This window comes from Hemicordylus capensis, chromosome 1 (assembly GCF_027244095.1).
Source record: "Hemicordylus capensis ecotype Gifberg chromosome 1, rHemCap1.1.pri, whole genome shotgun sequence".
Classification (NCBI taxonomy): domain Eukaryota; kingdom Metazoa; phylum Chordata; class Lepidosauria; order Squamata; family Cordylidae; genus Hemicordylus; species Hemicordylus capensis.
The window spans coordinates 357,178,172-357,191,501 of NC_069657.1; the positions used below are offsets into that span (position 1 = coordinate 357,178,172).

At 40.3% G+C, this 13,330-nt stretch overlaps 1 protein-coding gene across 15 annotated transcripts in view; it reads left to right on the forward strand.

The window, feature by feature from the left end:
* Positions 1–13,330, forward strand: part of UTRN (utrophin) — a 567,675-nt gene that overhangs the window by 493,221 nt on the left and 61,124 nt on the right. For all 15 annotated transcript variants that reach the window (XM_053290644.1, XM_053290686.1, XM_053290679.1 and 12 more), the window contains 3 exons: positions 5,449–5,650; positions 9,139–9,224; positions 12,870–13,027. In XM_053290644.1, the coding sequence (XP_053146619.1) occupies positions 5,449–5,650; positions 9,139–9,224; positions 12,870–13,027 (446 nt within the window). The remainder of the gene's footprint in view (positions 1–5,448; positions 5,651–9,138; positions 9,225–12,869; positions 13,028–13,330) is intronic.

A 13,330-nucleotide genomic window follows, 5' to 3' on the forward strand; every position in this document is an offset into this window, starting at 1 on the left:
ACAGTTTTTCTCCCCCAAGGAAAGGGATTGGGCCTCTCTTCCCCGCCCTTACTTGGTGAAAATTAGAACTTGGCTGCTCTGAAATCCCTTCAGGGGGTCTACCTTTCAACCCCTAGCAATTGCACCCTCACACAAACAATTTGCATGAATACTGCAGGCACTGGACTGCTGAGCGGGCTCTTCCAGCAATTCAGAATTCCCAGGACAGGGCCATTGTTGCAGCAGGGCATTTCAAGTGATCCCTGCCAAGCAGCCTCGGTGAGGTGGGCAGAGAAACCCATTTTTGTGTGTGCTGTGAGTCGACCTGGCTGCCAGGTGAGTGGGTTGTGATCCTGCTGTCCACCATCCACCAAGACCAGGTGTTGCTGGGGTACCCTTCCCCAGGGATTGCAGGGACATAGTATCAAGGTTGGGTGTCAGCAGTCCTCTGGCCTGCATGTGTGCCTCCATGGCCTGTCACTCTTATGAGAGAGCCATCCTGGCCTGTAATGGCAGAGCAATATCTAGAGCAGGGCTGCTCAACTTTGGCCCTCCTGCAGATGTTGGCCTACAATTCCCATAATCCCAGGCTACTGGCCACTGTGGCTGGGGATTATGGGAGTTGTAGTTCAAAAACAGCTGGGGGGCCTAAGTTGAGCAGGCCTGATCTAGAGGGTGCCTTCTTTGAGGTCATCTGGAGAGGTCTGTCTCCGGTTACCACCAGTACGTCTGGTGGCGACTCGGAACCAGGCCTTTTGTGTAGCTGCTCCTGGCCAATGGAATGCATTCCCAGCAGATATCTGCAGTTTAGGCTCTCTGTCGGCCTTTAAAAGAGCTCTATAAACTTACTTTTGGGCTGGTTTTCCAAGGTTTTTTTTTATTGTTTTTAAAGTATTTTAATTAGTGTTAAATGGTTTTGAATTGTTTTTATATTGTTTTTAGCACTATGTCTTAAATCATGTGTTTTAATGTCTTTTTAAGACATTATATAAAATAATTAATAAATAGATGGATGGATGGATGGAACACAGGAGAATTCTGATTGCTCCCCTGGATGGTTCTTGAGTAAGACAGGGAGCAAAAATCCCCCTGGGGAAGAGGCTGGGGCCCCCCTCTCCCACCCTTTCTTTGTTAACAATATAACTCCCCTGCTTGGGTCTGCCTTTGGGCTTCCTCCTCCCATATGGCAGTGAACCATAGAAGAAATCTCAGGTACAAATTGGAGTTAGTCTGGGCAGATTGGAGTTAACTTTTGAGGCATAACTGGGGTTTTCCATGTTTGGGTGTACTGCTGTTACAAACACTGGTAACTTTAAATACAGTTAACTGTACGTGTGAACTGGCCCATGGTTCCAGTGACTAACAATGGTGAAAACAGAGCTCATCACAAATTCTCAAATATGATGCAACCTTGACTTCATCCAAGCTTCGCCTCTGCCAGACTTCTTCCCCCCCTCCCCCCACCCCTGAAGCTTGAAGCAGGCTGCCAGTTTTATAACTTTTAAAAGTATAAAACTTTTAAACACTTTGAGGGCAGGGGAGGGGAGATTTGTTGATGACCTCATGGGGGCTAGCCATGATGCAATTGGCTTCAGCTTGAAGCCTGCAAAATTCTTTTATTTTCCAGCATTCAGCCTAGTAGACAAACATTTTAACTGAATATAGTGAGGGCACTTTTCAGAGCTTGCTGCTCAAAAATGTGAAAATATGCATTTTGTCTAAGTAAGACAAAGCACAGCAATTCAACAGAGCTGTAATTGAGCTCCCTCTTGGAGCCCCCCCCCCAACAAAGAAAACTCTTTGCTGCGTGTTGATATTAATATGATTATCAATAGCCTCTCCACACCATTCTTTTTCAGAAATGTGAGAGAGACTCTTTTTGAGCAGAGTTGGGAGACAGCTGCATATGTGTTCAGCGTGCCAGCTGTAAAGCTTGCTTTAGGTGATTTACTGCTTCTGAGTTTGGAATTATACTTGAAAACCATTTTTATGGGAGTTTAGAGCCAGAACAGACCAAAGCTTTCTTCTAGTATAACTTTCCACTCTAAGAGGGAAACATTTACCCACCAACTTCCAATCACCTATGCCCAATCCAGTTATTAGAAGCAAGGAGCATGTGCACTACATAAAAATGCTCTTGCCCTTTCCCGAAGCCCAGGTGCATCTAGGTAGACAAGCGTCAGGCTTCTTTGAAGGGCAGTGGAAGATACTTACTGATAAGGAAAATGGATTTATATTACTTGGCGAAGAAGCCAAGCCACACACTGCAAAGGAGTGTAGTAGGTAGGTAGGCAGGCAAATACATATTTGTATTGAGAACCAGCTTGGTGTAGCAGTTGGAATGTTGGACTCTAGGAAGACCAGGTTCAAATCCCCGTTCAGCTATGAAGCTTACTGGGTGACTGGATATATATAAACTATGTACATCACTCTGGGCTTCTCAGAGGAAGAGTGAGATATACATGTAAACATAAATAAGAGAACAATAAAACAGGGTTACCACAAATCTCATCTGTGAAAAAATGGTCTTGATCCTAAGTTTGCTGCTGGTCAGCACCTCATTTGAACATGTCTTGAGTAGCCCCAGATCAGGTCTGCCTACTATACAGGAGCAATATGATATGTATGTGCCAGTGAGAGGAAGATCAGAACACCAAGACAATTTTTTATTGTATTACTGAGTTATCATTTGATTATGTTGTGTTCGCATAATGGGAATTCTACAAAGAATGGTAATCTGTCTCCTGAGGCTTAATGAAGCCCATTTGCATAAATAAGAGGACACAACCTCTGCCATTTTAGTTAGTGCCACTGCAGTGATATTAATGGTATCTTTGATCCACCCCATGCACAGTATTCTGTGAATCACAAGGTGTTATGTCCTTCTAGGGTCCTTATTTCATGTGAATGGGATGCAGCAATTTATAATTCATCTAGAATTGTTAAGTTTTATTTTCATTCAAAATGACACAATATTTGTGCATTTCTCTCTACAAAAATGTACTGGGGACATTGTTAACATCCTCTTTGTATATATACAGTGAAAATAATGCCAAGAAACTGCTGCTTTTTGTTAATTTGCAACCATTCCTAGTGAGAGATGCCTCTAGAGATTATACTGCCATTTGGTTTCTAGCTTAAACTCCTCTTTTTGTCCCTGTTAAATGCATCTCTTCATAACGTAAGACTACTTAGGGGAAAATTCACAATCAGCTCTTTCCCTTCAATCTCATTGTCTAGATGATAATTAGTTTCTCATAATCACTACTATAACTGTGCTTTTTAGAGCTGGCACACATTTTTGTCATCATCCAAGACAAAATTCATAGCAAAATATGAGCTTTCATGAAGGATGCCTGTCAGTGAATATGGGCATGTTGCCATTATTGCTTTTTCTAGATTGTGAAGTGGTTTTAAATGATACATTTATCTGCTTTGCCCAGAGCTGATAGATAAAAATACAAGATGACTACTCTTTAGGTTTCTTTCAGATATCACAATTTAATACCTACTTTTTGCATTAAGCATATCTGTCCTAGGATAATTTGTAGTTAAATTACAACTCCATAAGTGTTGTCTGAAAATAATTGGGACTTTTTATCTGGCACCAGTGGTTGAAATGCAGACTAACTTTGTACCAATGTGCCAGGATTATCTGTTGTGCAAAGGGGAAGGGGTGATTTCCAGCCATCTCCACTTCCCTCTACAGTTGACTGTGCCTCCCAAAAAACTTTCTGTTAGGGGTTCTCAACTCTCAGGCAAGTAGTTATATAGGTAGCTATAGAGATAAAAGGAAAATTAAAAAAAAAAAATCCTAGTATGTCCATGCAAGATTAGTCTGGACATTGACCACAGAAATGATTAAAGTTGGAAGAGTTCCCCTTAGCTTAAATGAGCATTGGTGCAGTACATATTTTTAAAAAACATTTTAGTTTTGGATTCCCCTGCCCCCCCCACTGCAAAAGTTCAAATACTGCTCAGAAATAAGTGATAAGACAATCATGGGAATACTAAACATAATCCACAGATACATCAGCAAACTATAAATACAAATTACAAAGCAAATTAAATGGTCCTGTAGAAGCAAAACAATTCGTTTGTGTCCACTTAAATATCTCAACATTTTAATACTCTGACAAGAGGAATTTATTAAACTACAGTGAAATATATTTATAAAGCCAAATCTGAATAGCTGGGCACATGTCTTGTTTACACGCTGAAGGAAATGAAATGATCTCTCATGAAAAATCTCTGAAATCTTAGAACTCATTAAAGTTTTAAGTTGTGTTGAAGTTTTGTCCTCTGTTACAATGGCCCACACCTTGTGATACGAACTTTTTATAGTTGGAGGCTTTGAGTACCTTTATCTTTTGGTTATTTGAAACTCAGCTTAGCATTTACAAGCTTTCTCTGTGAGCATTTAGAAGCTTTTCTAACATTCTTTACTGGTTCATAACATTGGTGTGTGCTTACTGGTGGTGCCATATACATACTCATCGCATAGCCACATGAGAATTGTAGTGTAGTCTTTGTGTCACATAATTGAAGTTGTGTTGGATGGAGATGCCACAGTCTCAGACACAATGTCATAGCTCTGTTTATTTTGTGCACCATCTTATTGCTTTATAAATTACATGCCTATTTCATTGTTCGTATAATTCACATATTACATTCAACACAATACAATCTGCATACAGTGTACAAATGTACATATCTGTACACTCATGCAGTTAGTTTCATGTTATGTTGAATGGACATAGAGCAGTATGATTCCTTAGTGTACCTGTCTTTAAGAGGGTCTGGACCCAGGTTCACCTTTAAAATGAGCACAGGTACAGTGATTCACGCAAAAAATATGTACAGAAAAAAAGCCACCTCATGGCGCAGCAGGGAAATGGCTTGATTATCAAGCCAGAAGTTGCCAGTTTGAATCGCTGCTGGTATGTTTCCCAGACTATGGGAAACAACTATATTGGGCAGCAGCGATATAGGAAGATGCTGAAAGGCATCATCTCATACTGCATGGGAAGAGGCAATGGTAAACCCCTTCTGTATTCTACCAAAGACAACCACAGGGCTCTGTGGTCGCCAGGAGTCGACACCGACTCGATGGCACACTTTACCTTTATGGATAGACAACTGAATGCATGTGCAACATAATGACTGAATAGTTTCATGGCAAACAACATGAGTTTCAACACAAGTGAATGGTTAATGCTGAAGAATTTCTGCACAGCAGCTGGCTTTGGTCTGATGAACACTTTACTGTTCATGCATTGAATGTCTTGTTTAACATTCTGTGCAGGAAAAGAACTTCTGAGAAAATGATGCTTGATTCATAATTAGAGATGATGAGAGAGATTGTTGGTCCTCTGATGAGTTAAACTCCTTGTGTAATAAACTTAGTGAAATATACATAATCGGAATAAATAAAATGTGAGTAATTTCTCTGTTTGGTTCTTTTATCAGTGGACCTGTTGGACTTAAATACAACAAATGAAGCTTTCAAACAGCACAAGTTGAACCAAAATGATCAGCTCCTCACTGTTCAGGATGTAGTCAGCTGTCTCACTACAATTTATGGTGGAATGGAAGAGAAGCACAAGGACCTGGTGGATGTTCCAGTCTGTGTAGATATGTGTCTCAACTGGTTGCTGAATGTTTATGATACGTAAGTAAGAGGTGAAAGCACTAAACAGACAATGTTCATGATACTGCATAGTCAGTTTTTATGCACAACAATGCTTTTCAGTTGGCATATATGGAAAAGGTAAGAATCCCATGTATCTTAGCCACTTTGTTATTTATTTTTGATAAATATCTAAAAGAAGTAAGATCTTTCCATTGTCAACAATGGAAACACAATGTGTTCTCTGAGCTCTGGATTCTGAATGCCTATGGAATGGAATGCTCTACCTAGAGAGCTTCCATCACTCCCTCGCCTTCAATCCTTGTGCACGTCCCACTACTAACCTGTCCTTCGTAACATTATATCTTCACTCCTAATAGTTCCTTTCTCTTATGTTCTATTTCATAAAGATGATTGATTACTGTAAATCATATTGCAACATATATGTTCACGTTTGAAGCAAAAGGCAGGGGGTGGGAAGAATTACAAGAGAGAGGGCAGAGATGTAGAGGAAAAAGTAAATAGATGGAATGATTGACAAACCCCACCGTCAATGCTGTCATCATCAGTCATTTCCATCCTTGAGCTGTGGATGTGAGATTTAAACCTTGATATGGCTGCAGCTTCAAAATATAATAAACAATGCAGTTTTTAGTTCATCGTGCATATTTTACATTTTACCCATAAAATTCTCAAACAATAAAATATTGGCATGCAATTTTGCCTTGACAATATTGCAAATAGCCTTGGATTGTCTCTCATTCATCACTTAACACTTCCATTGTTTATGTCATTGACGTCTATAATTTTTGAAAACATTAACCCACCTAAGAAGCCATCTGTTTCTCACATGCTATTAATCTGGAATTTAATTAGCTTCAGAGACTGAAGAAATATTTACTGACATGCTTACTGGTGTTTATGGCCTTTGTAAAACATTAAATGAAAACAATTGACAAAGAAACCTATTGCCCTTTTGTATTTCTGGCACATCAAGAATTATTTATTCCTCACATTAGGTCACTGAGTAGAACAGAAATTAAATCTAATATCTCTGAACTTTTTTCCCCAAGGACTCAAAGGTTATATAATCGACTAACATCTCTATTGTAAATATGTTTCAGTCTTAAGCATATGCCTACCAAATGTTTTCTGCAAATGTCTTTAAGGATCCTGTATTGAAAATGTAATTTAAAGACAGAACATGACCTTTATGAAGAAAGGGGGGCAAAATACAAACGTGCATGGGATTTTGGAGGAATTGTTTAGATTTCACAAGCAGATTGGTTTACTGAAAACTAATTCTTAAATTTCCTCTGCTGTGTTGCATCCAGCCAGCCCTGGTACATTAGCCCACCTTTATTGCTCAGTGTGTGAGCTGCTTGGAAGAGTGACATGTTTCTGCAGTTGCCAGTGAACTTCCAAGGAGTAGTAGAAGTAGGGGAGGATGCAGAAACAGAGAACGAAGAAAGAAAATGGGGAAACTGAGATAAGAGTGCAGAGTGTCATGTAGAACAGAAAAAGAAGAGTAACAGATACTGTCACACAGATAGAGGGGGAGAGTATATACTGTGCAGATTCCAGATGCATAGGGAGAACACATCTTACTATGGAATGGAGACAGAAAAGGAGGAAGAAGTAATGGAAAGTGTTACTTGTGGATTAATAGCTGTTTGCTTGAGTAGTTTTTATTCTTTGTATTGACAAGGATGTGTGGAGAGTGACAGGTGGCCACTAAAAGTTTAGAGAGAACTGTGGGAAAGAGAAGCAGAAGGGGGGCCAGGGAGAAATGAGTGTGCAGAGAAGTCCATAGGATGGGGAAATCCAACAAGACAGAGTGACTTATTGTGGGCAGTCAGAACGTAGGAAGTGGTTTAGATCGGCCTGTTCTGGATGGGGTTACATGCTCTGAGGAAGAGCAGGTATGTAGTCTGTGAGTACTTCTGGACCTGAACCTCTCCCTGGTTTCTCAGGTTAAGGCTGTGGCCAGAAGTGCTTTTTATCAGCTTTGACCGATATACCAGCTACGTCCATTTCTGAAAGTAAATGACCCTAAGACAGTGGTGCACATGCTGGTAATATCCATTCCTGACTACTGCAATGTGCTTTACATTGGGTTACCTTTGTATGTAGTCTAGAAACTACAATTGGTACAGAATGCAGCAGTCAAGAATACCCTAAGAGATCACATTACTTTTATTTTAAAAGAACTACATTGGCTGCCAATAAATTTCAGGGTGAAATACAAAGTACTGGTTATTATTTATAAAACTCTTAATGGCTTGGGACCAAGGTATTTATGCATAATGTATTTAATGTCAGAATGCTTCCTTCTTCATGAACCCCATCTCCTTTTAAGATAATCAGGGAGATCCGGTTGCAGTTGCCACCGGTTTGTTTGGTGGTGAACAAAAACTAAGCCTTTTCTAGGGTCGTCCAGGGCTTTGAAATGCATTCCCAAACAAAATTAGAGCATTCTAATCTCTGGATGTTATTCAGAAAAAAATTGAAAATATATCAGTTTAATCAGGCTTTTAGTCCATAGTTTTAATGTTTTAATTTTTAAAGTGTGCGTGTGTGTATGTATATGTGTGTGTGTGTGGATAGATAGATAGATAGATAGATAGATAGATAGATAGATAGATAGATAGATAGATAATTTGTGTATACACACAGACACACCATCTTAATTGATTTAATGTTCTAAGTGTTTGTTTTATAAAATTGTAAACTGCTCAGAGATGTATATATGGGGTGGTATAGAAATGTGCTAAATAATAAAACAAAAGTTATAGACATCTTCTAGGCTTAGAAATATGTAGGGTCTGATTGAAGCAAAGGTTGTCCTAACAATTGTATCACAGGTTTTATTCTTAGCGGAAGGTGTGTCAAGCAAATTGTTTAATTCATTTGCAAATATATTTTGAACTTTCCAAGATAATGGGGCTCTTAATTTCCTGCATTGTAGCATGTTAGAACCAATGCTGAAGAGTATTTTCCTTATGATTTTAAAAACATCTCCTATATTCTTATAAACATTGGGCTGAGAGAGCCTGAAGTTGCATTGCTTAGATAAAAGGGACACTCTACATCATCTGATTGCTGTATAAGTCTGCTTCTATGCCCTGTTGTACCTATTCATCAAAGTGCTTTAAGCACAGACTTGGCAGACAATGTTCTGAAAAGTATTAATGTTTCTCTAAGTAGAATAACATCTACTACAGTCATCATCTCACACTGTGTAATGTGGCTCCCAACTGTGTGCAACTGTGTAAATCACATCATTAGAACATGCTGTGATGCTACCTGCCCAAACGTCAATACATGATAATTAAAGTGAAATGTTTATACAGAATGTAAATATTTAGTGCCTGTACTGAAGAACGTTTGCAAAAGAGAATCATTGATATGAGTAGCAGCTAATGTGTAAGAATTGGAGTACACCAGGTCTACTTGCCAGCAATCCTGTGTTTGAATTAAACTACGCCACCACCTGCAAAGTGTTGAATGTTGTTTTCATATCATTTTAGTGGCCGGACTGGAAAAATCAGAGTGCAGTCCCTGAAGATTGGCTTGATGTCTCTTTCTAAGGGCCTTCTAGAAGAGAAGTACAGATGTGAGTATTTGTGTTAAGGAGACCTCCACTTCTGACAACTGGAGTGTATTTCAGCAGAACACATAGCAGTAATTTTGCCAAATGCCTCTGACCATTGTTTTACAGCAACATGTATAGATGGTATGCTACAGGTACTCATTCCAGTGAGAGTTCTTCCTAGTTTTATGAGAGAGGCATTAATTCTTCTGCATTTGAATGATTAGCTCTTTGTTGTAGAAAACAGCACAAATAAAGCACGCATATGTTTAATTTATAGAACCCACAAGCAGTACAGTGTGAACCAGAGTTGACTGAAGCAGCAGGTGTATTTGTTAGATAACACCACTGTAGAATAATGTGCCGACATATTATTGTATTAAATATGGTGACTTTACATTTCCCCCTTTGCTGTAATTGTTAAACTTGGGATATTTCAGCATCAGTTTCAACCATCAGCATTCAAACCCTGAAGGCAAAGTATAGTCACCACTTTCTTCAATGTCAACCAGCAGTATCCAAATAAAATTAAGTACTGCATCAATTAAAAAAACAAATACTTACTTACACATGCCAGGCCACCCCACAAATTCCTAGTTGCCAGTTATGATGTTTTTCACTGTGTTGATGATCCAAGACCATGCTCTGTAATATCTGAGAACAGAAATAATGTATCTCACTATCCTCCAGCATATGACAGGATCAAAACAGTAAGCCATTTTAATCCTCCTGGAGTCCCAGGAATCATTACAGTAATAGTTTTAACATAAATTTCAACTTTGTGTATAATTCACTCCCACGGTAGGATTATTGAAGAAGATTTTATGAAGGAAATGGCAAATGCCACAGAAATGAAATAGTTATTGTTAGGGGGTGGCCAAAGAGCATGCTTGAGAGGTCTCTCAATAATGTGAAATAATAAGTTTGCTGTGCTTCTTAAAAACTAATTTCTCCTGGTTGCTGTTCATAGGGGGATTGTCCTTTTTAGACAGCGGTGGTTCTGTTGTTTAAGAATTATTATAAAGGAAATTAAAGGCTAAAAGAAATGAGCACTGATTTCCAGGGATCCACAGATTTGATATCTCCTCTGTAGTCAGGCAGAATGTGTGTTCACCACTGACTGTGATCCACCTTGACTTGGGAGAGGGCTAGGTTCCGGGAAACGTAGTATTACTACTTGAATGAGTATTACTATAAAATTATGCATGTGGAGAAAGCGGACATACTTCCCCCCCTTCCCCTACCGCAACACTAAAACTAAGAGTCACCCAATAAAATTGACTGACAGGAGATTTAGCATGGACCAAAGGAAGTTCATCATTAATCTATGGAATTTGCTGCCACAGTATGTGCTAATGTCCTAGTGGCTTAGATGGCTTTAAAAGGGGCTTAGAGAAATTCACGGAGGACAAGTTAATCAATGGCGGCTAGTCGTTATGCCTCTGAATACCAGTTACAGTAGCACATCCCACTTCAGGAGATTCTAGCATGCATTCAGTGATAAAACAAACTTTTCTAAACTTCATGTAACTAAAAAGTACTCCATTTTTAAAGCAACATCAAATATGGAATACAAATAAGATCTCTATTCTAACAGCTAACCCATTCTTAATTGTTTTCTGGAGACTATGTTGGTTCAGAAGGTGAAGGTCACAGACATCAATTTTAAAAACTGACAAGTAGCACAATTAAATGTTTTGAGCCACATTATTGTAAAAATAGGTGTTTATGAGGAAGTGTGGTAGAAGTTGATCTCAACTGAGAAACAGCTTTGCTTTAACCATACTGTAGATTTGAAAGCACATCAAGAATAACTCAGTTTAATATTTTTAGTGCTACCCCAACTGTATGAGAGAATTGTTCAGTGCTGGCTCATTGCCATGCCTTGCTTGAGGCAATTGAGGAGCTGCCCTGTCCCTCTTGCTGGCCCTTCCAGCACTGATGCCCCTCCTCCACCTCACTGGCCCAGACTCCATCCCTTCTGCCCTTCCCTTGCCACCAGCCTCAACTTCTAGGATGCATTTCCACTGCTTGCTATTTTGCACACCAGTGTGGAGCCAAGCGTCTGGTCCTGCTGTCTGGCCTCTTCTTGTCACTGCTATGCTGCTAAGCCAGCACCCGTGTGTACTGTTAGTCTGCCCTGCTCTCTCTTTTCTAAGGCACTGAACTTTGGTTGGTGTTGGAGGGGAGAGACTGCAGGGGTGTGTGTATGTGTGTGAGAGAGAGAGGGTGCGTGCACGAGAGAGAGCACACACACCCTGGAATATAGGAAGCTGCTTTATGCTGAGTCAGGCCATTGGTCCATCTAGCTCTGTATTGTCTACCCAGACTGGCAGCGGCTTCCCCAAGGTTGCAGGGAGGAATCTCAGTCCTACCTTGGAGATGCCAAGGAGGCAACTTGGAATCCTCTGCATGTAAGCATGAGGATACTCTTCCCAGAGCGGCCCCTTCCCATGAGGAGGATATCTTACAGTGCTCACATGTAATCTCCCATTCAAATCCAAACCAAGGTGGACCCTGTTTAGCAAAGGGGAAATTTCATGCTTGCTACCCCAAGACCAGCAGTCCTCTCTCCTGAGCTTAGCAGCATAGACACAGTGAGGAGAGGACATCCGGCAATGATGGAAACATGCTCTGTGCTGCTCTATGTCAGTGTTCCAAGCAGTGGCAATATGTTCCAGAAGATGCGGTCAATGGTGAGGGGGAATGGGGTGCCACGTGGGTAAGTGGTCTGGGCTGCCACGTCTGGGCTGCCATGGTGGGTAAGGGGTGAAGGAAAAGGCTGAGAGAAGGAACAGCAGTGACCACACAGACGAGAAGAGATGGTGGCAGCAGACAGGTTGGCGATGCCTACAGCAGAGTGTGGGCTGCCTGCAACTCACCGCTTGAGGCCATTGCCTCATATGGACCCATGTTAGATCCAGCCCTGGTTCATGGCCACTATAATCTATTTATTTGTTTTGTTTATTAAAATTTTCTTATATACCGTCTCCTCCAAAGACTTTAGGCAGTGAATAAAAATACCAATAACAATTAATTAAAATAATAATAATAATAATAATTAATAGAAAACAAGTTAAAATAATCGACATAGCAACACCAGGGGATAGCAGAATAGAAGAAAAAAAAATAGAAAAAATCACCAAATACAAAGATCTACAAATTGAAATTGAAAGGCTGTGGCAGAAAAAGACCCAAATAATCCCAGTGGTAATTGGCGCCCTGGGTGCCGTTCCAAAAGACCTTGAAGAGCACCTCAACACCATAGGGGCCACAGAAATCACCATCAGCCAATTACAAAAAGCAGCTTTACTGGGAACAGCCTATATTCTGCGGCGATATCTATAACAATTGACAATAAAATTCAGCCATCCCAGGTCCTTGGGAAGGACTCGATGTCTGGATAAAACAAACCAGTCAATAACACCTGTCTGACTGTGTAAATAATAATAATAATAATAATAATGATAATAATAATAGGGCAAATGCTTGGTGAAACAGGTGGGTCTTAAGAAGGGCCTTACAAGCAGCTAGGGAGGGGGCTGAACAACTTTGAATGACTTTGAAAGCAGTGCAATTTTGAAGGTGTGCAGGAATGCAAATCTCTACTGCAAAAATTGCTAATGTGAAAGTAAACAGAGGCCTTCTCCTTTCTTGCATGGATTCCAGATCTCTTTAAGGAAGTAGCAGGACCTACAGAAATGTGTGACCAGAGGCAGCTGGGCTTATTGCTTCATGATGCTATCCAAATCCCACGGCAGCTTGGTGAAGTCGCTGCTTTTGGAGGTAGTAATATTGAGCCCAGTGTTCGCAGCTGTTTCCAACAGGTATTGACTCGAATCTTGCCTCTTTAAATATATCCCTTGAAATAAATCCTTATTCAGAAATTTCTCTTCAGGCCAGATTCAGCCTGGGCATTCACAAACACAACCTTTTTCAAATGTAAAAAAAATCAACACAATAGCCCTCTTGTTAGAGCCTAAGTAGAGTGAGCACAATAGCTCTTATGCAAGCAATCTTCCGCTCCCCCTGCCGCAGCTTCCTCAAAAGACACTCCTGGGGGTCAGGGAACCCTTGAGAACACTGTGATGCAGTGTAGGGAGCTGCAGTTGGAGAGCAGAGTACCTGGA